General features: G+C 46.6%; 1 protein-coding gene across 1 annotated transcript; it reads left to right on the top strand.

Annotated features, from left to right (window-relative positions):
* Positions 1 to 1,229: 1,229 nt before the first annotated feature.
* On the top strand, positions 1,230 to 24,049 carry ZDHHC1 (zinc finger DHHC-type containing 1). The gene is given in 13 exon segments (XM_054201361.1): positions 1,230 to 1,352; positions 3,821 to 4,039; positions 5,743 to 5,784; positions 5,787 to 5,805; positions 6,145 to 6,271; positions 6,905 to 7,006; positions 7,838 to 7,962; positions 9,096 to 9,254; positions 12,739 to 12,851; positions 18,554 to 18,639; positions 19,258 to 19,351; positions 20,296 to 20,398; positions 20,759 to 24,049. Coding segments are annotated over 12 exon segments (1,725 nt in total). The 5' UTR covers positions 1,230 to 1,352; the 3' UTR covers positions 21,295 to 24,049.
* The last annotated feature ends 688 nt before the right edge of the window (positions 24,050 to 24,737 follow it).

Below are 24,737 nucleotides of genomic sequence, written 5' to 3' on the forward strand. Positions count from 1 at the left end.
AGCTGGCCGGCACCCACCGAGGGGAGAGGTTGGAACGCAAAGCAGAGAATTGCAAGGGTAAATATTTGTTTCTGCCCTTCAGGTGTGCCAGCCAAACTGGGCACCCCAAGTGTGGGTTTGCACAGGGTTCTTACACCCTTCAAATGTTCACATACAGCACACAGCGGGATGGAGGGCACCCTCAGCACGTTTGCCACCAACACCAAGCTGTGTGGTGGGATCGACTTGCTGGAGGGGAGGGATGCCCTCCAGAGGGACCTGGACAGGCTGGAGAGGTGAGTCTGTGCCAACCTCATGAAGTTCAGCAAGACCAAGTGCAGGGCCCTGCAGGGGGTCGGGGCAATGCCCAGCCCAAATCCAGGCTGGGCGGAGAATGGCTGGAAAGCAGCCCAGACCAGAAGGACTTGGGGATGTTGGTGAATGAGAAGCTCAACATTAACACAACGTGTGCTGGCAGCCGGGAAACCCCCCGCAGCCTGGGCTGCATCTCCAGCAGCGTGGGCAGCAGGACGAGGGGGGGGATTCTGCCCCTCTGCTCCGCTCTGTGAGACCCCACCTGCAGTGCTGCCTCCAGCGCTGGGGCACCAACAGCAGAAGGACACGGAGCTGTTGGAGCGGGGCCAGAGGAGGCCCCAGAGATGCTGGGAGGGCTGGAGCCCCTCTGCTGGGAGGACAGGCTGAGAGAGCTGGGGGGGTTCAGCCTGGAGAAGAGAAGGCTCCGGGGAGACCTTCCAGCCCCTGCCAGGCCCTAAAGGGGCTCCAGGAAAGCTGGGGAGGGGCTCTGGATCAGGGAGGGGAGCCATGGGACGAGGGGGAAGGGGTTTATACTGAAAGAGGGGAGATTTAGATGAGATATTAGGAAAAAAATTTCACTGTGAGGGTGGTGAGCCCCTGGCCCAGGTTGCCCAGAGAAGCTGTGGCTGCCCCATCCCTGGAGGTGTTCAAGGCCAGGCTGGACGGGGCTTGGAGCAACCTGGTGTGGTGGGAGGTGTCCCTGCCCAGGGCAGGGGGTGGCACTGGGTGGGCTTTAAGATCCCTTCCAACCCAAACCATTTTATGGTTCTATGAATCTGAGTAACCCCTAACACCCACCCCACCATGGCAAAACTTTGCGAAGCGATCCAGCGAGGCCCCCCTCCCCGCACGGCTCCGTGTCCACCCCGGAACCGCCATTTCGCGCCCGCGGTATTTCGTCCCCTTCGCCCCGCTGTAGCCCCGGCCGTTGCCATGGCGACGGGCCCAGCGGCCTGAGGCGCCGGGAGCCGCCGTTTCGGCCTCAGCTGGAGGCCCCGTTACCCGCCGGGGCATGAGGCGGGGACGGGGCCGTTCTCAACCGTCTCTGCGGGGAGAAGGTGAGTAAAAGGCGATGGGGGAGCCGAGGGAGGCGGCTGCCCGCCGGGGCCCCGGCCTCCGGTGCTGGCCCGTAGGGCCCAGAGATGTTGCTCCCTCCCGCTGCCCGGCGCTTGGCTGAACATCGGAAGGGGCCAACCTGGTAACTCCCGGCTGATTTACCGTTAACTAGTATAGTCAACAACCAGCATCAGCTCAGTTACCTCTCCGCAGTCTGCGGTGACTGGGTAAGCCCTGATGGTGATTTCATACCCTGCTTTTTCTGTATCTAGGTAGGCAGGGGTGTCAGTGACGGGAATACGCGTCTCCTGTGAGGACAGGCTGAGAGACTTGGGGGGGTTCAGCCTGGAGAAGAGAAGGCTCCGGGGAGACCTTCCAGCCCCTGCCAGGCCCTAAAGGGGCTCCAGGAAAGCTGGGGAGGGACTCTGGAGCAGGGAGGGGAGCCATGGGACGAGGGGGAAGGGGTTTAAACTGAAAGAGGGGAGATTTAGATGAGATATTGGGAAGAAATTGTTTACTGTGAGGGTGGTGAGCCCCTGGCCCAGGTTGCCCAGAGAAGCTGTGGCTGCCCCATCCCTGGAGGTGTCCAAGGCCAGGCTGGACGGGGCTTGGAGCAACGTGGTCTGGTGGGAGGTGTCCCTGCCCAGGGATGGGCTTTAAGGTCCCTTCCAACCCAAACCATTTTTTGATTCTGTACCCACAGCATAGGGCACACTGCTGGGAAGGGGAGATGGTGTATCCTTAAGTCTCTTCACATCTAGCTGTTTTTCATCACTATGGGCAGATAGTCAGTGTGTCAGCTACAAGAGAATCCCTCGAGTCGTAAGGGAAAGGCAAGAGGAACTTTGCATCCGGAAAGGGCCACACAAAGCGTGACATGTGGCTTTTTTCCTTCTTGAGGGTCTGTTAGCAGGCAGAAGCTCCTGGGGGATGGCGGCAGCCTCAGGGGTGCTTCAGCCAGGAGGTAGCTTTAGTCGCAATTCACCACGTAAAAAATTCTGTCAAATTGTACAACATTTTTGACATTAAATAACATAACGTTCAAAACATCTGGTGTTATAAAACAGCAAAGTCTTGGAGCAAAACAGGGATTTCCAGGGTCTGGGTGGGTCTGGGTCCCTGGACCAGGCTTTTTTCTTCAAATAATGGGAGGGGTTTTTGTAACAGGTAGCTCAAAGTGACGCGCAAGCAAGTTTTCAACAACCTTATGAGACAAATGTTACCTGATTAGTAACTGTTTCTCATCATTGATGAACTGGTTGCCATGTAGCAATTGGAACTGTGAATGCAGACAAATACTGCTAAGGTCTTCAAAGACTGAAGTTAGGATTTTAGGACTTTTTTTTTTCCAACCTGCTTGTTGCTAAGACTGTGCTGATGAGCATAAATTACGTTCTTTTATATTCTTACCCACTGCTTCTCTACCAGTTGACCCCAGAAGACATTTCCAGCCCTTTGCTTAGGACACATGCAGGACCGTTGGGGTACCAAGACCTGAATCATTCTGCTCGCTGTTGTTAACCTTCCGTTGTTAAAAGCTCATCCTTGCCCTGTGGCAAGCGGAAAGCAACAATAATAATCCAACACAAATTGAAAAAAAGGAGAAATCACTTCTGAGCTCGTAGCTGTTGTGCAAACAGGAATCATAACCATCAAGAACTTTCCAGGTTGTGGTTCGTAACTCATCTTTGCAGTTAAATCTTGCTTTCTCCTGCCAGGAGTCCAGACACTGTAGGACAGCTGAATAATCGAGCTGCTTCCTCCATGGATGTCCTGCATACGTAACTTTCTGTTTTGTTCTTCTAGCGACAGTTGGCTTTGTACTTGTGGAGTAACTCCTGCTTCTTTTCCCCTTTTTTGTCATTAAATTATCAGTTCACTTTTTCAGTTCCTAGTCTTTCCACTTCCTTTGTTGCTGACAAAGGAGTCTCTGTTTGCTTGGATGCTGTGTAGTGCTAAATTGCGGTTCTGGACCACATGCTCCAGTGGGGCCACCCGCTCTCACTACATTTCTTTGCACTAGCTGGAAGGCAAACATGGCATATCTGAGGCAGGTGAAAGCATTTTTTCTGCCATCATCCATTTCTCACGTGAACACATCCCCAGACCACAGCATATCATACTCCATCCCTGGACTGCCTCTGAAATACCCCTTTTCCTCTTTTTGCTCAATTTAGGTCTAGATCCATTCGAAGGCTGACAAAACCTGCAAGTTTCCCCTAACTGAAAGTCTGGGGTATTGTTTTTTCATGCAGACAACAGCACTTGCTTTTAAAGTCTGTAATTGTTTTTCCCCTTTTGTTACTATCGACCACAAATTCCCTGTGCAGAGAGAAGTGTCACCTCAGATGTGTCGTTGCTTTAGTCTCTCCAACTTTCTGTCCACCTTGGTGCATATCTCCAGGACCGGGGTCCCCTCATAATATTTTTGTATCATGTATATTTTGTTTTCCGTTTTTGATTTCTATAGATGAATATCTGCAATAAACCTCCTAATAAGACAGCTCCAGAGAACTTGGCCGAAGCTGTTCCCGAGGTGCCGGTCCAACGTGCTCGAAGGAATGGCTGGAGCTTGCCGCTGCATGTTTTCCAGGTTACTGCCTGGTTGCTGTACATCTTCTTTGCGCTGGTTGGCTTTGGAATCCTGGTTCCTCTCCTGCCCCGCCACTGGCTACCTGCTGGCTATATCGTATCCTTTGGTCAAGAGGAGAACATGGACTGTAATAAACTATCAGTGCAATTTTTTAAAAAAATAGTTGTTAGGTAGCATAGAAAGCATAGGAGGAAGCAGCTGAGCCAGAATCTTTTTCTGAGCGACAAATATAATCTTGATCTTTTCCTGTCTATAAAAAACAGTTGTTTTGAGATCCTCTCTGTCCTTATGCTTTAGGTAGGTCGCTAATGTTCTGCTTGTTTCCTTCATCACTCACTGCTAAGGTTTCTATCTTTGCCTCTGAGGCTCTTCTGCTGTCTACTTCTGCCTATGTGTCTCCTTTGTTTTACATTATTCTTCTCCAAGGGTGCTGCAGGGTTTGAGGGAGACCATACTAAAAAAGCCCCTTCTGAAACACCCTTGCCAAGGTGGGCAACGACACCTCCCTGTGCTGACTGACTGAGTCTTGAAAGGCAGCTTTATATGTTAATGATTCTACGGTGTGGTTGCTTGGCAGCTGATCTTCTCCCAGGGCCCTCTCGTGTCCTCTGTAGAAAATCTGTGTTTGAAAGACGAGGATGTGTAGTGTGAACCGCAGAGGAGAGGTCTGTCTTGCAACAGAGGAAGAGGGTATCCTGAAATTTGAATTTAGTACTTACCAAGTTGGTTCATAACTTGTGAGCGTTTGCTTTTGTCATCTCTTTGGTAACATCTTCTTGGTGAAAATAAAATTGACTAAGTGGCTCAGTGCTGCTTAGCACTTAGTGCTTTCTTAGCAGAACCAGATAACCAAGAAATAGAAGAGACTCCTAGGAAAAGTTCTGAAGAGATAGGATTAGCACTTACTTCATTTATACTTCGGATTTGTGTTATGTCCATGGAGCCTTGGATATGTTTGGGATGCTTTTACTTATCATTGTTTTAGTTACACCTGTGGGATTTAGGCTTTAATGTCATTAGCTCACAGTGGTCTTACATCTACCTATCTTACCCAAATCCTTGGTATTATCACAGTTCAAACCAAATACTTTCATAACTCAATCTAAAGTCAGTCTAATTCAACAGATTCATGTATCCCAAAGTTTTACTACCGGTTAATTAAGCACTAATGTCTCTTTTGTGTCATAGGCAAATCCCTTCCCATTCTGCTACACCAGGCGTCAGAGCTCCAGTCAGCTAGGCCTCTCAAAGACCTTTTTTTTCCTTACTACAGTGCTCTGTTTTCCATAGACATTAGTATGATCCATGATGTGCACATGTGGGTGTATAACAAATAAACCAGAAGGTTAATTTCTGCACACATGCTCATTTAATCGCAGCATATTGAGAAGCAAACTCTCAAGCACAGTGGTACTCCAGGCATGCAGGAGTGCTGCTTTCTGTTTGTATATTCTTACATATTTGTCTGTTCTTTCCAAATGTCAGCAGTTACTTCAGGTGTCTGATCAAAAGTACTGCTAAAGTGTATTTGCTCTGACTTGCTACGGCATTTAGAAGTAAAAATCCACGCAGGTAATATTTGACGCAACAATGACAAATCCTGGATACTGTCTGTCTGTAAATTGTGTAGGAGCCTGCTTTAAAGAGGTGATCCTCTTCCTCGGGATTCTGACTAAGGAGAAGGAAAGCAAAGTGATCACTATTAGTTCCTTGATGTGACTTTTTTTTTTTCCCTTTCTTGGAAGTTTGGTCTTGTGAAGGGGCACATGCACGGCCTTAACTGACTGTTCCTTTCCAAGGAGCCTGTACGGACTAAGAGACGGGGACCTACGCCAGCAGTCCGCACCTGGGGTCAGATTCTGGTAAGTAAAGGTAATTTGTAAAAACTCGTGTGTTAGGACAGACGTTTCTGTGAGGCAGAGTAATACATAATAAGGAGTGTTGTTCCTGTAGATTTAGTTATCTTTTTCCAGGTGATATTTATTACAGCGCAAACGTCTCTGTTATTAAAGCTCAGATTAATGTGCTGCAACCAGTTATACAGTGATTTCTAATTCTAAGCTATGTATTTCCCATCTGTGTGGGCTTTGTGTATTAAGGATAAAAATTTATGTATTAAATCACTCATACAATCCTTAACTGTGTACTTCAGTGTCCAGGGGTGTGCTTTATCTACCATTTAGTTGTTCATCTTACTGCAGTCTCCATTGATCCTGCGGATGCAAATGTGCGAGACAAAAAATATCTAGGGCCTCTGGCCACCTTCAATCGTAATCAACACGCACATGTCATTGAAAACCATCATTGCCATGTCTGTGATGTAGATGTGTAAGTATCTTCTCTTTCCTTCTACTACTCTGTCTTCTTCACCATTACACTTCACCGTTAGTCTTCAGTGTTAGACTTTAAGATGGAATTTGAGCCCCTGAAGCTCTATAGCACGAGTTAAACTTCATCCTGTGGCAGGGCTCAGTTAATTCGGTAGGTTCCCGCCGTCAGGTGTGCACATGGTTCTGTGTTTTATTTAATTGCTCACATGTTGTGTGGAGAGGACTGTAGTGTTCTGTGTTATCCGGATGTTGGTGTTGGACCTAACAACGTGTAGTGTGTGCGTATGTGCTTGTACCTGGCTAGACGCTAACGCGGTAGCAGGAAATGCTCGGAGGGCAGGCGTTAAGATCAAGCTTTGTAGACTTGCTAAAGGGTTTCATATAAGAAATCAGCAATCTCCAAATTAGAAATCACACAGTGTGTTAAAAAGGCCAATTTTGCTGTGTTTGGGATTGCGGTCCAACAATGGCTGATACGGCCGATGCGTTGGGGTGTTGAAATATTGCCGATGGAGAAGGTTTTCTCACTATAACCAGGATCTCTACTGCTCTCTCCCCCTGTATTTGTGCCACTGGAAAGTCAGGGTAATGAGCTGGTGCTGCCAGGCTAACGCCACCCTTTCTTTGGCAGGAGCGCCAAGTCAAAGCACTGTGGAACTTGCAACAAGTGTGTGTGTGGCTTTGATCACCACTGCAAATGGCTCAACAACTGTGTGGGAGAGAGGAATTACTGGTAAGAGCCTGGCATTGTGACAGGAACACAAGACTGCAGCAATAGAGTTGCCCCTTCCCAAGATTCTCCTGCATCTCAGTCCAGCCTGTACCCAGCCACACAGAACCACTTTTCTTTCAGGCCCCGGCCGAATGAAATCGGTCATGAGAAAACGAGATGGACAAAGCAAGCATGATTATGACATTCAAATAACCAGGGATAAAACTCCAACACTTAGAATTTTGTAGCTGAACACCTACGAGTGAAAACAGAGAACATAATCTTATTATTTGTTATTAAGAAGAGCTTATGGGATATTAATTGGGTGTCCTTAATGCTTCTGAGCGCTGAAGTGGGAATATAGAACCATGATTGTGCTGTTCCCATCTCTGAAACAACCTGCATCCAGATTCCATGCTTTCCCTACGAGACTTGCCAGTTGACAGAGGTTACAGCAGCATGTAGGCACCTCTAAGCTGTGCCAGGTTTAAGATAGAGAATAGGGAGGCTATCGCTGATTATTCCTTCTCAGTTTACTTTCCTCCACTAAAACCACACGGAAAGGGAAGAGTTGTTACTGCTGGGTGCCACGTTACGCTGCCTTCAGGTCTTGTGCAGGGAGCTCTTTTTCTGTGCTGGATACACTTGCCTGTTTTGTAACCACAGTTGCTCTAAAGGGTCGCAGTTTAGTCCCTCGGGGTAACAAATCAGGAATTAGACTGTTAGCCAGTATCTATTGTAAGTGTAAGTAATTCGGGATAGCTGTCTATATCTGTCTTTGTTAGAGGTCAGGCCTTTGAATTGTATTTGTGATGTTGTTGAAGCCACTCAGACTTCTGACTTTCTTGGCAGGCTCTTTCTGAATAGCGTGCTGTCTGCCATTCTGGGTCTTTGTCTTCTGCTGCTCGTCGCTTGTTACGTCTTCGTGCAGTTCTTCATTGACCCCACGATGCTTCGCTCCGACCGGCACTTTGATGGTACTGGCAGTGCTTCAGTTGAGCCTCCTGAGAATCAGCCAAGAATATCTCAATATGGGATTGGATTCTGTGGGCTCTCCCGCTGAGTAGGAACTCCCATTCCTTACTCCTTCAGTTTTGTGCTTCTGGAAGAGTATCTCCGCTCAGCTGGACAGAACATCTTTCTGTCCAGAGCTAACTGCTCTCCCTAAGGCAGACACAAGATTTCGTAGGCCTTGTTATGATTTGAGAAACCCTTAACAATTTGTTGTCGTTTAGACAGTTATTCTCTTACCCAATGACCCCTCCCCATCCATGAAGGGAAATTGGGGAAAACAAGGAAACACGAGGGTTGAAATATAAATAGATTTAATAGAATCGTAGGATGGTTCGGGTTGGAAGGGACCTTAAAGACCATCTAGTTCCAACCCCCTGCCCTGGGCAGGGACACCTCCCATTAGACCAGGCTGCTCAAAGCCTCATCCAGCCTGGTTTTGAACACCTCCAGGGATGGAGCATCCACAGCTTCCCTGGGTAACCTGTTCCAAATAGGATAAGACTAGGTAATTAACATTAATAATACTAAAGAACCAGTATTGATCCCGATACTAATATAAAACATACAAGAATTATGCTCAGCTAATTATATCAGTAGGAAGCCGTGCACTCCCAGCAGCCAATGTGGGACCCTGTGAGCTCTGTGGCTTCAGGAGGAAGGGAAGGGCTCAGGGCTCTGGCACCGGGGCAAGGAGTTCTCTGGACCACCGCCATCAAGGGAGAGAGTGACTACATAGCAAACTTTCTAATTTATATTGAATGTGCCATTCATGGTATGAAATAATCCTGTTGGCAGCTTGGGTCAAGGGCCTGGGTTTTGCTCCTCCTTGTCCCCGCACCTGGCAAGGCTCGAAAACTCTGAGACCTTGAATCCCCCCCCTTGAATGAAGTAAATATTTTCCTGTATTCAGACAGTAGAGTCTTCTAAAAGTGCAGTTTTCCCAAGCATTAGAGAATAAATTAGCCTCGTGTTACCCAAACCAGGACAGGCCTCCACTGCATACTTTTGAGTTAACAATATTTCCAGCTGTAAAGTTTAGTTAGAGATACTTAATACCCGGACAATCTCCTTACCTCCAACTCTTTTTGTTTTACAGCTCTGAAGAACCACACACACCGTTGGTTTGTGTTTCTTCCTGCAGCTCCTGTTGAGACTCGGGCATCTGCCATTTTGGTCATGGCTGGGATTTTTATTCTTCTCAGCCTAATGACCGTGATCCTGCTAGGCCACCTCTTGATCTTTCACATCTATCTCAGTAGGTATCATGTTCCTGTCACCTGCATAGCCGTTTCCTTTCCGCTTAGCTACTTCTACTCATTCTGCATTCACTGTGTGTTCACCCGTGTCACAAATATACGCTTATTGTGCAAGATTGCCATTGAAAACGTAGAAAATTTGGGTTTAACATTATACTTCTGATTTGCCTCCAGTACCAGGTAGGCTTATCAGTCCACGTACAATATGGGGCTTGCGTTGAGCCCAGGTGTCTAAGCTGTGTTATCCCAGAACTGAAAGCACGTGGGAGAGCAGCAGAGAGGCCAGGTGGGATGAACTGGTTAATTCCAGCTCAGTGCCAGCGACAGCAGATTCCACCTGGCTCCGCGTGCGGACTTTTGAGTGTCTTCACTGTGCTCCCCAGTACTTCTGTTGTGTGAGAGAGCCTGTTTCCCCATTACCCAGAGAAATGCGGATGGTGTTGATCTAAATTTCTAATAGAGGCCTGACGTCCAGGTCAAGGCCCCTTTATGGAAGCTGTATCGTATCAGCACTAAATGACTGGTGGAATTCAGAGGAGAGGCTTTCAGAAAGGCTTCTCGTTAGATCTCCTACTTGTTGCTCTGTCAAGAAGGGATATTTATGTTTGTTTATGTACGGATGGGCATCAAAAACCTTTATTCAGCCATCGTCTAAAATGAAGCCAATGCTGTTTGGCTGCCTGACATAACTCATGATGAGAAAAGACCTTACGCTTGCAGTAGTTGGTGGTGCCAAAACCAGGGAAGAAAGGATGTGGTGGAAGAGAAGTGAGGACAGCGCTTACAGAGGATCCTTGCATGGATTTTTAGGGAGTCAGTTAGCAGCAATGCAGACGCCAACACAAACTAGGTCAGCACAAACCAGTGCAGTTCCAGGAGCAAGATAGTTACGCTGCTGAAGTGTAGCGTTTGATAGGTGAGTGTTCCTCAGCTGGCATTAACCGTACAGGCAGTGAGATAGTTGACTGTCCTTTTGCTTTTACAGCCTCTTTGAGTAGAACTTACATTTGGTCTCGCTGCGATTTTGCTTTGTTGGTGGAATTGAAAGTTGACTTTGCCGGGTTAATGGCGATGCCTGGAGGTATCAAAAGTCCATCTAGCACTGTAAGAAAGACTAAAAGCGTAACAAAGCAGGGGCCACTCCAGGAAGATTTCCTTTGGATGAAAAAGAAAGGATTATTCGGTTTAGTGACGAGTGCTATTTATCCTGTCTTTGTGTACCGCTTCCACAAGAGGGTGCTCCCTCCTTGGCTAAAGACATGCTTTCTCTTGTCAAACAGAAACCTGGCGTGTGTTACACCAGTTCTGCTCAGCGTTTCAGGTTTTTTTTGGTGCTGTTGTCTTGGGGTGATTTTTTTTTTCCCCCCTCTTTCAGAATAAATTTTGAGCCAAATTAACTTTTATTTCTGGCCCAATTTAAAATCTTTATGACTTACATGGAAACAGAATTTAATTATTGTTAATTTTTGTTAACGTTTTGTTACATTAAAATCTGCTACCCTGATGAAACTGGCTCCAGCTGTGCAGAAGTGCGGTGTGTAAGTCCTTGCTTAAAAGGAGTGATGTTACCGTATTGAAGGAATATATTATGTGCTACATCCGAGTAGGCATTACCCTTACAATTCCTTACAACTGGGATTCAGGGAGATAAGACAAAGTATGTCTGGTTTAAGTTCCTCTTATTTCACACATCTAATTGTCAATAGTCTCATCTGAAATCCTTAAGGTAGATGGTGTTGGAATGAATTGTATAACCCTTGCTGGGACAAGAAATACACTTGACCAATTAAAACGTCATTACTGTTCATAAGTATTTCTTCATAAACCTCTTTTTTTTTTTTTAATAATTAATTCACAGAAAGAAAATGGTACCCCTGTGAGGGGTATTGCCTTTAAGTTTCACATAAATAAAAACTAGCTTAAGTCGGATATGACTATGAAAATTTTAGAATCTATTTCTGTTACAAGCACAGTGAAATCTTCAGAATTACTGTCCTGATTTTAATTACTCACTGCTGTCACTCAAAAGGAAGGAAGCAGGTTATTCTTAAAATAGTAGGTCCATGTGTTCAAAATTACTTGTCTTGATTGAGCCTCAGGTCTTGAGGCATTCAGGGAAGCGTGGCACTTCAGAAGCTTGGAGGGAGGATTTTTTTTTTCTTCCTTCAGTACTTAAAGGCCAATAGTAAAGCATAATAAACAGAAAAAAATTAGTAGGAAATGTAAGAAAGGGATATAGGAAAGGATATGGGGCTTTTCACAAGCTATGATTCTATGTTGCACAGTACGTGCTGCGGTGTTATCTGGATAGACGAATGCTACACTAAATATCTCTATTAAAATATTTTAAAAGTTGCACTGTTAAGTATTCAGAAACCAATGAGCTCTAAACTGCAAATGGTTTATCACCCTTTGCTCCTGAAGCAATTTTCTGTTTCTCCAATAAAGCATACAGTACAATTCTAGGAGCATTTTCCAGCACCCTGCACTGTCCCCATTAAGTGCATTCACTAATCACTTGGCTGCAGACTCGCTTCATTTTTACGCTCCGTCTTCTTGGCCAAATGGATCTTGAATTCTTATTTCTTCATAAGGTCATTGCTTTAACTGGAGGGACACCTTCTCCTCTGCTCTCACCCGCTTCCCTGTGTTTAGGGCATGCTTTTGAGAGGTAAGATATTACTGATACAAATATCTTCAGGCAGAGGAAGGATTTCATTCTGGATGTCCCACATCCTAGGCATCTGCTTGAACTGCTATGCTTCTGTAAAAAGGAAGAATGACTACCAGGCTGTGCACTGAAAACCTTCAGCATCCATTTCTGGGTTTTGTGGTCTAAAAATACTTGCCATAACAGGGTCGTTATGGGAGGAATGTCTGGGTTTTGGATCCTCCTAACTTTTTGGGTCTCCTGAAGAAACCAAGCTGCTCAGAAATGTCACATGCTTTTGATCACTCATGGAAGCAGATGTGTTGGTGCTTGGGAGTCCTTAAGAGTACATCAACATGGGCACCTAGGAACCCTGAACACGTCTGTTTGGCACCAGACAGGTTGGGCATTTAATGCTCACTGTTTTGGACATCAAATGTCTCAATCTCCTCTATGGAACGCACTAACGTGCTGAATTTCTTTTCTCCATTTAGCATCACATACTTTCTCACTACTCACTGAGCTTTCTGTATGATGCAGATCTTGCCCTTATTGGGTATCACTAATGGATTTGCTCTGAAATGAGCGTAACAAATTACTACGGTATAGAAGGCTGTACCATGTACTTTTAGAAGAATAGTGAGACTATGAGAAAGTGCGATGATGACAATAAAGGATGTAATAAGATATACAATGCAAAGGTACTTTTGACTTAAGAGTGTCGGTCTTTTCATGTTTATGGTTACTATTTGATTGTATAGTTATTCAGACTGTGTAAGTGTAATCAGGGAGTGGCATTTCCTGCACTGACAGCTCGCTCTCTTTCCTCCCAGTGTGGAACAAATTAACGACGTACGAGTACATCCAGCAGCGGCGTCCCCAGCAAGAGACGAAAGAGGAAGACAAGCACCAGGAGTCTTGTCCCTCTGAAGTGAGACCCAGTCAGGTACTCATTGTACTTGCAGTCCATTTCTCAAAAACAGCCTCACTTTTCCGCAGTGTAAAGTTTGCTTCAATTCTGTGAGCTCCAAATTTTAGAGACAGTTGCTAGAGATATGACTTTAGAGGTACTTTGGTGGAGTTGAGTAGGATGCAAGAGTGTGCAAGGTCTGTAATGCGATGAACACATTAGGCATAAGCAAGTAGTGCTTTCAAAGGAATCAATCCCACATACTCTCTTCCTCCACCACTTGTTTTGGGCCCTGTACTATCTATTCTTTTCTGCCAGCGCAGCTGTTTGTTACAGTCATGCAGTGAACAGGGTGGGGGAACTCATCTGGGTAAGAATAAACTTCACTTAAAACAAATAGTTGAGCTTGTGTTTAGCTGGCCCAGTTCCCTCCCGTTTGGATTTCGCCTGTGTCAGCACGAAGGAGGATGATGAAGAGCGGGAAGGGTCCTGTCACTGGAAAGGACGGGACCCTCTTTTTGGGTGGCAGTGCACATCTTGTTGGCTTCTGTGGGTGGTATTGCAGGTTATGACTGAAAGCGAGACAGGCTCTAAAGCTGGAGAAACTGGGGCTAATCACTGAGCAGCTAATAATACCAAAGGTTTAACCATTTTGCAAAGGAAAAGGACACCAATCGTGTTCAGAAATGACCCAGATATCTGCTTTTCTTTGAATCGAGCCTACAAAGTGATAAAGGTCCCTGTGATTATCGTGATGTTGATCTGTATTTCTGTAAAGAGTTCCACAAGCTCTTTAATGCTGTTACACTCTGCAGTGGCATATATATTCTGCTATGAATTCAGAGTTCAGTGTGATTTATTTTCCTGCAAAGCAGCTCTATCGCCAGAATTACTCAGAATTTGACTGGGCTGATTCTATACTGGCTTTAGCAGGGGGTTGGACAAGAAACTTCCAGAACTTCTTCCTAATCTAAATTATTCTGCCATTCTGCTGTCCGGTGTAACTTTTAGTTTTATGCAAGTTAAGTTACCTACTATACAACCAGTTTTATATTTCATAAGAAATTAATTAAATCCAAGCTTCATCCAAGTATTCTGTATAGAGATACTGGGATCTCTCTGGACTCATTCATAGTTTTTCCCTATCAAAGCAAAGGGGAAAGTGAGCTAATTCCCTTTCGTATAATATGGAGACCCCAGCTTTTCATATATATATGTATATTTTACTGTCCTGGAAAAGTTGAACTTTCAGTTTAAACAGAGGTTTCCATAACAACAAAAATATTTGGCACTTTGTCTCATAGAGCTTTGCTTACTATGAAAATGAAAACAATAACAAAGCATTAGCTCTAATCATTTCCTAGTTACTAAATTTTGATTCATACTGAAAATATATCTGAGCAGGGGCGGACTTGGTGTGTGTGTGCGCACATTTGGGCTGTAGCCATTCAGTGATGTTCTCCTGCCTGCGCTGGTGCTTATCTAGATATGTGCGAATATGGTTATTAATTTGAAGCAGCAAGCCTGGAAGAAGCAGGGTGAAAAGCAGTTCTGTGTTTCAGTTAATACCTTGGGGAACAAGAAAGACTGGATGATGCCCAGTAACATTGTTCAGAAAAATGTTAACCCACCAGATTTTCCTTGTTTCTTACATAGCAACCAGAGATAAACACAAACAAATAGATTGGAGTAGGAGTACACCGAGTGACTTGCCTTTTGTAAGCTGTTGACTACAGCCTTCTTTAGCTTGAACACAGAAATCCTTTGTAATTGATCCAAGACATTGCAAGCATAAAATGGGAATCATCCTCTTCCCACTTTTGTCTTAACTGTTCATTCATTTGATGGAGTAAGAAGAACCATGCGTTTCCCCTTTAATGCTTGTTTTGGAGCCTTATTCAAGCTCGGGTATTGGTTTTGGCTGCAGTTTTCCATGTTTGTCTGTAGTTAAGTCTTCAGCTATGTTCGCGTTAAAGGATTCTTGTTCAGGTTAAAGGATTCTAGCAGAGTCCTCCTCAGGACATGCACAAAGTAAAAGTCCTAATTTTGCACACTTAAATGGCTCAGATGTCACAAAAAATGCAAAACAGTTGGACATATACAGCCTTTGCCTCTATTACTATACCCAAAGCAGGATGTGCAAGTAACAGTTCTTTCTGTAGGCAGATGCTTAGCAGTCCAAAGAAATATAAACTAAACCAAAACTGATGCTTTAATGCATAATTGCATTCATACCAGGGAGCTGGCCTTCACAGTGAGGCCAGCTGGGATGTGATTTTTTTTTTCACATTCCTAAAGCTTTGAACTTGTGGACATTGCTTCAGGTTGGTGAGCTTTGACTTCGAATAACAAATGCGGATTTTATTCACCTTCCCTTACATTTTCAATAGTTTCTCTCTTCCAGCGTCTGGTTAGGATGAACCCAGTCTTCACTCTCAGGCTCAAAACTTGCGACAGACCCACTTTTCCTGGGACAAGACCCATTTTTTTTCCTGCTCAATTCTGCCTCCCCTCCAGCCAGAGAACATTTCAGGGCGCTGAAGTGGGTGGTAAGAGCAGCTGCAGAGGGCAAGGGAGCTGAATTCATCCTGAAGCTGCAACCGTGAAACTTGGGGCGGACGCAGCTGGTATTCAGCCTCCGGAGGAGGTCTGAGCATGGCCGGGATTTGTAAGGTGGGAATGAACTTGGGTGGTCTGTCCATTTAGCGGTCTGTCGATTTAGCAGGCTGTTTTCAGCAAGAGTAAAAGCTGAATCCTAACAACCCAACTGTCTTGCTGTCAGAGTTGAAGGATGCTGGCTGTCACACTAATGACTGTGGGAGCGGAGGGAGGCTGAGGCTCTGCTCTGTGGTTGTAGGAGAGAGAACATTGTATTTTCTACAGATTGAGTCGTCTTCCATTTGCTTCTGCTAGTCAGTTCTAATGGTTTTCTTTCTCTTATGTGGCAGCTTCGGTTATACATAATTTATAGCAGGCTGAAATGAACAAAATGGATTTTAAAAAGCTCTTTCATTACTTGCTTGGAAAGAGTTCTTTGTGATATTCTCAAGATGCGTCATTTATTAATCTCCTTTGAAATGCCAGTCCTGCAGTCCTGTTTCTATGCTGTGGACATTGAATGCTGATCGTTTTCAGTTACTGTGCGCAGTCCTACGAGGATGTCTCCTGCTGCAGCTCATTTCAGCCACGGCGTGCTTTCCTCTGAAAAGACCTACATCTCCCCGCACGTGCGCTGACACTGACACGAGATTGTGTCTGGTCTCCTTCATTTGCGACTTGGGTGCACGAGGCTTGAATGTCAACGTTAAGAATTGGGTCCCCAAGGAGATTTGAGGAAACGTTTATGTATATTTGGTGTTTAGTCGATGACGAGCGGTGATGTGACTTGAATTACAAATTCTATTTGAAGTACATGTGGTCAATCTCTGCAGATTATTAATCCTGCACTTGGATAAACCCTGCCTATAACAGCTCCAAATAGTATAATTATCAAATCTGAAAATTGTGATGTTTGGGATTGCTAAACCAATTCCCTTCAAATTTTAGGTTACCACCTATAAAACAGCTGCAAATTCCTTTCCACCTCTTTTTTTTTTTTTCCTTTACAAGACCAATTAAACTAAGAGCCTGTTACAAAAGGCAACAAGCCTGAAGTCTTTCCAGTTTGGCAACTGTCTTATCTAACAATTACATGAGTCCTGGGGCTCTAGACATCGATGCCAAGATGTTCAAAAGCAACTAGTAATTTGGGCAGTATCTCTTCTGACGTGTAAGGGAGGCCGGCCAAAGTTGGTCAGACCAGTGAGCTGGCTCTGAGACGAGCGCAGGAGAGCTGTAGTCCCCAGTATCCTCTCCCAGCTCTTGGCAATAAGGTGTTAGGGGCCGGTTTCTCACACACACACACACACACACGCAAACTTTTCTCCTTCTTGAATCCATGTAACATTCAGCACCTTTAGCATCCTGTGTCGGTCAGTGCTTCAGCTTCTTTCCATATCGTGTCAAAAATGCAGCCTTTCTTCTGTTTCTTTTGAAACTACTACTTGATTTTATTTTTTTTTTATTTGATGCTCCCTAAATGTTGTTTTAGAGAGATGGTAAACAAGTATTCCCCATTTGCTTTCTCCACTTGTATCTGCCGCGAGTATTTCCTCTCCTGACTGACGAGCCCTGGCCCATTAGCTGTTTCTGCAGAAACTGCTCCATACCTTTCACTGGTCCTGTCACTCTTCTCTTCCTTGGGAGAAGGAAGAACTGGGAGTACCTTCTTCCAGGTCTCCTGTAGGGGAAGACGCTGGAACGCTGTAGAGAATCCAGTGTCCAGACTGCCGATGGCTGTATTCAGTAATGTGAAACTATTTTCTTTTTCTTATGCCTTCCCTTTTCATTCCTATCAGCTGAAACGATTTCTTGGCTGCCACTGTATGTGCAGCTCCGCGAATTCTGCTTCGGAGACCATTGCTTTGTATGTAAAGTTTACACTACTTTCCCCACATGCATCACTTCACATTTTTACATCTAGCAATATTGATTTTCATGTGCCATTTTATCACCCCGTAATCCAATACTGCAAGAATCTTCTTCTTTGCGGTTGGCTTTTATTTTTATTGCCTTACATAAGGGAGCATCATCACCAGGCTTCATCTCACTGCTCTGCTCTTTTGTCGATTGTTTATGAATTCATTGAAGCGCGGAGGCCCTGGGTCTCCCAGGAACCCATTTGTGGGACGTCCAACTTTGACTTCATTTTCTCAAGTTTGCTGGTCAGGCTGCTCAGGCAAATGGGTCTTCAAGAGCTTGTTTAAGCTTTTTTGGAAGCTAATGCCTATCTCATTTAAAATCCCTCCATCTTTACCACCTAAAAGTTACCTTAAAATGTAGGCGTGCCTTTATAGCCACTATGCACTAAAATGTTTGAGAGGAGGTTGTCTTGCTAATTATTCAAGTTTAAGGGCAGCTGAAAAGTAGAGTCAAGGTTCTCCTGAGCACTGTTTATCCTTTTTGACAATGGGGCTTCATACTCTACGTCACTTGGTACTCTGACCATCTCAGCTGTGTCCTTTTGAAGGAGAATTGGGAGCCCTTTTCTGTAATGCAGATGCGTGGATTTAGGAGGCTTATTCGGTGGGTCTTCTTAGATGTTTGTGGAAGTGTGCTGTTTTAAAGTTCAGGATGGCGTTACTTTGAATTCATCTATACCTGAGGCAAATGAGCAATATATCACATTCTTTTGAAAAAACAGCAGTTGTTAGCCACACAGGATTAACACAAGAAACAGAAAATACTTTATGTTTTTCCTGTGTGTTGCATGCTTTCGTTTTCATCACCTCCATTTTGAATTTAAAAGGCGTTTTTTGCATTCACCGCCTAACTCCTGTGATTGAACTGTATAACCGATGGAGGCTTTAAGTGATATTTTGAATCGGGTCCCAAGAAGTTATTAAGCTGGTCTCCGTGCGTGTGCTCTGATTTGATTTTGAGTCACATGAAATACTGGCTGGACTAAGTGAATGAATCAGGGACTTCTAATTGTCTGAATCTTGGCTTTCCATCTTCTTCAGCAGCAGGCTCCTGCTGAGTTTCGGCTGTGCTAGCTGTAAGGACAGAAAATGTCTGGCATGTGGCTGAGGAAGGAAGAAGAATCTCTGTAGTGAGAATCCCTCTTCTCCACTCTGTGTGGCCGTATTGATCTGCAAATGTTAATTCTTTTTCTTTTTTTTTTTATTACTGTTTTTCAGGAAGCAGACTTTCTTTCAGGTAACCCTGGCTATACGGACCCTGCTATTCAAGTAGAGGAATTCTCAACAGTAACTTCAGAGAAAAGGTGAGTGAAGCCGTACATAGGAGTCTCCCAGCAGCGTGTATGGTGACTGGGAAATTGTCACCAAAGTCAGTGATGGACCCTAAGACAAAAGTACTTAGGAGAATAGGGAGCGACAGTGTTTTGACCAAGGCATGGTGAAATCTTTGAGTTTCAGGTGTAGGTAAATACCTGCAGGAGTACTTGCCTCCCCTCCCCTGGGAAAATGTCTTTCCTAGAATATTCTGTTTAGGCTCTTTTATATTTAAATTACTTTAAAGCTGCCTGATTTTTCCTATAATTCCTATATTGAGCTCATTATAGTTACATGATTTCAGTTTGTCAAGAGATGAATCACAACAGCAAGGTTTATAACACAGGCAAGCACTCATGGGAAAACACCATCCTTGTCTCTTAATTAATCCTTGCCTATTAACTCATGTCCCTGGGGAAGGGGGAGGAAACCCTTCACATTTTGCACAGGAAAAGGTACCCTGTGGTTTTGCTGGGAGTGCTGTGCAAGGCTTCAGTCAGGCTGATGTGTATGCGTATGTGTACTGGTCCCGTATGTGCAAGCAAAATGGGCATCAAAATTAAGTCATGTCTAAGGGAAGCGTCTTGTATATTTGCCGTGTGTTTTAGCTTTTCAAAGCTCTATGTCCACGACGATGAAGCTGACCCCGAGCAGAGCTCCTCTCCTGACCCCCCATCTTTTCGCTTTGCGGTCCCTTCTCAGGTAAGCAGGAGAAACGCTAGATACCATCACCTCTGCCGCTGACCATTCACCAACTTGCATGGGTGCACGCTCGCTCCAGTGCAGACAGCTCACTTCTTTCATACTCATGCTCTCCCTGTCCTCAGTGTGTGGGAGTCCCTACATCCAAGTGATACTCTCCTGTCTCAGCTCACACGTGTCATCAGATACATTCTGCAGTTCCTTCATAAGCTTGCAGCTCAGCTGTAATGCAACATCTTGCTGCTCCAGTGCGGTCCAGTGACTGAATCTATACTACTTTGTTGATGTAACAAGCTGTGCATGTTTCTGTAGAGCAAAATCCGACAGTTTATACCTTCAAATACGGATGCTAAAGCACCTGCCCCCGGAAAAGATGGTGTGTGTGGGTATGAAGCTTGAGTGTATGAAACAGTTGGCCAAAGTCAAGTTTTCTGAGCTCTTGTTATTCACGTACCAACGTCGAGGTGCTCTGCCCCCTTGCTCAAATGGCAGGTGGTTGTGCTCTCTCCCTTTCCCCCAAGCTTATTCGTCAAAGTCTTGTCATCTAGATGATAAGAAAAATGCCTTTTCAACTATGCTTGTTTTTTGGACAAGAACTATCTTTCCCTTGGGTTTTCCTGTGCTACGTGACTTTTGATGCCCTCTTCTAGTTTAACTACCAGTCTCTCATACATCATCCTCCAGCTGATGAGACTACAGCTTAAAGGTACCTACACACAGAGAATTGCTGTGTGTTCGTTAAATACCTGTTCTCTATCATTGCTTTATAGTAACTCAGTCTTAAACTATAAAATATTCTTGGTCTTTCGTCATACTTAATGCTCATTATTAAAAATATGAGGAATTAAACAGAGGTAGGAGTTGAAAAGAAAATGAGGGTCTCATTACTTTGAGCTGATAAAGTGACTTCCCTTCTCTTGGACCTCTTGCTTCCACAACAACAGAAAAAAAGAAGAAAGAAGACGCATAAAGCTTCTTCCTCAGCAATGGATGGCGGATCTAAAACACACACTAGACCTTGGCCCTCTTTCCTGGATTCCCACTCAGGTGAGGGCGCACCAGTCAGCTTCTCTGCTTCTGAACTGGATTTCTCGTTGCTGGCACGCAGAAATGAAGTGTGTCATGAAAACCCAGCACTGGCAGAAAGTTAACTCGCCTAAGAAGGGAAAATGAGTGCTTCTGAGTGCTTGGAGATACTCTAAAATGATCAGACTTGAGTACACTGCTGAGTGTAGAATTCTGTGCATTTTCATATCTAATTTTGCATAAATATATGTATGATTTTCTTTAACACTAGCGGATCAGCCGTATCAGAGTTCCTGGGGTTGTTGACATCTTTGTGGAGCTGAGGGTTCTCTCTCTCTCTCTCCCCTCTCATCTTTCTTCTCCTTTTCTTTCCATCTGTAGAGCTCCCAGCCACGGCTGTTGCCACCTCATCTTCCCACAGCCTTCGCCTCTCAGTGCCAGCTTTTCCTCTGAGAGCTGCTGTGCCCCCCAGCAGCATCGGCCTCATCCAGGCGGCGGGACCCCCAGCTGACTATCACTCAGAGTCGGCCGAGTCCATGGATGAGATTCCTGTGGCTCAGACTCGCCTTGGGAGCACGGCCCTTCATAGGCCTCCTAAGAATAACTCAAGCAACTCTCAACACTATCCCTTGTCTGCAGACAGTCCCAGAGGTGACAGGAAGAAAAATGTGTATTCTGGGCACAAGGTAAAAAGGAAAAGCTGCCAGCAAGACAGACACATGGAACAAGACCTGGAACTTTTTTCTAAGATTCCTGCTGTGTTTGTAAGTAAGAGCAGTGGAGAACCTCACGTCTCTCAGCCCCCGCCCAGTGAGAGCACATCTGAGCCACACCACAGAAAATGCACCAGCAAGCAGCACGTGGGCAGACATGATCCATGCTTTAAGGACATAAGGACAAACACCACAGTGGCCTAGTTATCCGCTTTCCAAAGCCATAGCCTTGGGGGAAAAGACAAGAGGTTCCCTTTCTGTCTGTTGCTGTTCAAAGCTCTTGACTCCAGTGACTCGTCTTTTTCCCTGGAGGTAGGGGTGTCCCTTTACCTGATGCTGTCCATCTTCCAGCAGAACTAGCTGAGAGGCAGCAAAACCCCCACTGCATCATTGTTTCTGGCTGCTGCCTCTTCCGAAGCCAGGAGTACCCCCAAGCCCAGTTCCGCTTTCCCTGTCAAGGGGGAACAGTCTCCCCTGATAGGACATGCCCAGGGCTGCGACTGGTTAAGTACTGTTAGTGCTCCGTAGAGTGCCAGCTTGCCATCCGACTCCAGCGAGACATTTCTCGTGCCCGACCAAAGGCAAGAGGCAATAAGGTGGCAAACCTGAGGTAAGGCATGTTGCTAGAGAGAGCCCAAGTGCTTTCCGTAGGGAGGGGCTGTGCCCCCCTGGCCCTGCGCACGCTAGTACTGCAGTAACTTTCTGGGAGAGTGCATGGGGGAGAACAAGGCTGCATCTCTGCTGTTCCCTGCACCCCGAAAACTAAATTTCCCATCTGCCTGCACCCTGTCAGCCTTTGGATCGGGCGCAGGGGCTTCAGCGGGTGCTCAGGAAGTAGCCTCAGGATTGCCCTGTCCCTATACCGCTTTCCACTGTGTGCCCTCACGCCAAGTCCACCAGCACATACTCTGTAAGGCAGCGTAGTTTGACCTGCTCCACCGTCCCAGCAGCCTGGGGTGCCACACAGTGCAGCTTTCCAATCAGAAACTCCGAGACATAGCAGGTCCCAAAACCTTTCCCTTTCCTGGGCTGTCAGATCCACATTAGTCCACAGCCGGTCCCGGAGTCTCTGTATTGCAGACCAGTCCCGCAGCAGACACTGGGGCACGTCGCCAGTGCCTTTGAGCCACAGCACCCTGCGCCGGTGCTGAGAAGCAGAGAGCTGTCTGGGCTGCCGAGCTACAGCTCCGCGGCTTTCCCTGCCCTCTTGGCTTCCCCAGGCAGCATGCCCTGTTCCAAATTCCTGGCGGAGTGCTGAGGCCGGGCCTGCCAGCAAGCCCAGATCTGCCTAGCAGCCAGTTACCTTCAGAGCCCGGGATAGCAGCTCCGCACGCATCCCGATGGGCCTAGCTGCCGGCGTGGATGTGCCTGACACGATGTGTCACCTGCACAGCCACTGTCTCACCAGCACAGCCGGTGCCTTGAGCAACTGGCTTGGCCAGTTGAACCGTTTCTGGACAGGCCCCTGGCGCTGCGTGCTGCTGTCGTGTGTGAACACAGGCGCACCAGCAGAGAAGAGGAAGCCTGGGAAGCCTTCATCACCCTACCAAATGTTTTGCACAGATGCAAACATGGAAACGGATGCACAGAAACCACAAACAACCCTTTCTCCAGACTATGATGGGTGCAGACTGGGGAAAGACAATACGAAGTGGGGGTGCTACGTGAGTCGAGCTAAGCTGTTCCTCCTCTCGCCCTAGCTCGCTCTTGCCAGCGTTCATCAGAAATAGTTCAGAGCAGGACAGGGTGTCTGGGGACAAATGCCCTTTGGGCACAGCCAACACAGGACGGACAGGCTGGACTCCCAGCTTTGAGGTACACGCTTCCCAGCCCAGCTGGTGCCCGTCATCCCAGGGCTCATGCTGGCTTCTGTGCTCTGAGGTCCGCACAAAGTCCACTTTCCCTGGAGCTTTAGGCCCAGATAGTTTTCCTTCTGGAGCGTTCACTAGCAGCGAGAGGCAGGAAGGTGCCCACTGTACGTGGAAAGCCTCAGCTTGTTCCAGGAGCACCCCAAAATGTCAGTGGCTGGCCCAGCTCCCTCAGGTAGCTCCCCAGCACCATCACCTGGCCAACACCACACTGTGTGGTGCTCGTGCAGTGGACATTTCATGTAGTGCTTGCCTTGAAGGAGAAGGTAAACCGCCGTGGCTGATGCTGGAAACACAGGATCCTTGCGGAGCTGAAGCTGAAGTAGGGGAGTCCTCCCTTTGCTGAAGGGTTTATGGGGTAAGTATGGCTCACAGGCTGTCCCTGTGACAGTCCTTGGGAAATTCTGGCAAGGCGGCATAGATGCGATCACTGACGCCAGGCTTCTTTAAAGGGTGTCTTACCATTCTTCTCTGTTGTCTGATTTTTGACTCTTGAAACAACTTGGATGAGGAGCCTTGACTCTTCATCGAATTAGGTGATCAGCACAATTGAAGTCTCATGGAGCTGTTGAAGTCATTATCTCTAAATTTGCAGGAGGGGTTTGCCTGTGGCCACGCTCCTTGCAGCTTCCCTTGCCGCTGTAAGCAAGGCGGTGTGACCCTTTGGAAAAACAACAGGCGTGTGCGGGAGACTGACCCTTGTGGAGCAGCAGCCAGGGCACTGCTTCTCTGCAGAGACCAGAGCATCTGCTCACTGATGGAGCCTGGTTAGACAAAATCCTCCCAGATGTTTCTCCTCATGTCTGCTGTCACCCAAGAGCACTACACCCTGCAGTAATGCTGGGCTGAGGGTTTTCAAAGGCCAGCTGTCCCTCCAGCCAGAAGGCACTGGTAATTTCTCTCCAGCAGGTGCTCCTGAGCAGACCTCATGTGTTTTCTTACCTGTTGTCCATGCAGAACCAGTCCCAAAGTCACGTATGGAGCTCTTTAGTAGCTCTGTCCTCAATAAAGTTTTCTATGCTCTTTGCTAAATCGTTTCCTCCTTTTTTGCAGTCATTCATTTGTGTGCCCAGTTGATGGTCTCCCCTGCTTTTTCCTCCATCTCTGATGTCGCAGCTGAGTTTAGCATGTTGAGCCGTGTGGGGGTGACAGTGGTCCCCTCTCTGGAGGTCTCTGTGGATGTTCGATGGGACTGCCTTCCCTGGGGGGCTGGGAGTGGACCACCTTCTCCAGGAGGTGTGTAACTCCAGCCTGGTTTCTGTGCTGTGGCAGGGTGAGCTCCATGGGGAGGAGGCCAGTCCGGCTGTGCGCCTTGCCGCTGGGAAGTTTTGGGGTGAGTGGAACTGGGTTTCCTGGTCTATCGTGTATCAGGGGAAGAAAAGGTCTGATGTGTCCCGAGGTGGCAGGTTCTGGGCACAGGCTGGGAAGGAAGGAGATGACCTACAGTTTGCTGGGACATGACCCTCTCCAGGAGCACGGGGCTCACCCTCAGGTTCACTGTTTAGTTGTCCTTCCCTTCCCAGGCTGTGCTCACCTGCCTGTTGTCCTCCTAAGCCCCTGATTCCCCTGACACGCACACAGACACCCACCTGAGAAGGGTCTCTGCCTGCAGAGTCCCCGACGACCAGTGCAGAGCCCCATATGCTGCTGGGCTGTACTGGTTCTGTCCTGCCCTGCCGGCTGCCCTGCAAGGAGCGGGATCCCGTGCCTTTTGTTGGATGTCCTGGGTGTCCAGGATGCCCTGGGGACCCTGACTTGGGAGGCAGGGAAGACATCCTT

Source organism: Rissa tridactyla, chromosome 4, assembly GCF_028500815.1.
Source record: "Rissa tridactyla isolate bRisTri1 chromosome 4, bRisTri1.patW.cur.20221130, whole genome shotgun sequence".
In the NCBI taxonomy this organism is placed as follows: domain Eukaryota; kingdom Metazoa; phylum Chordata; class Aves; order Charadriiformes; family Laridae; genus Rissa; species Rissa tridactyla.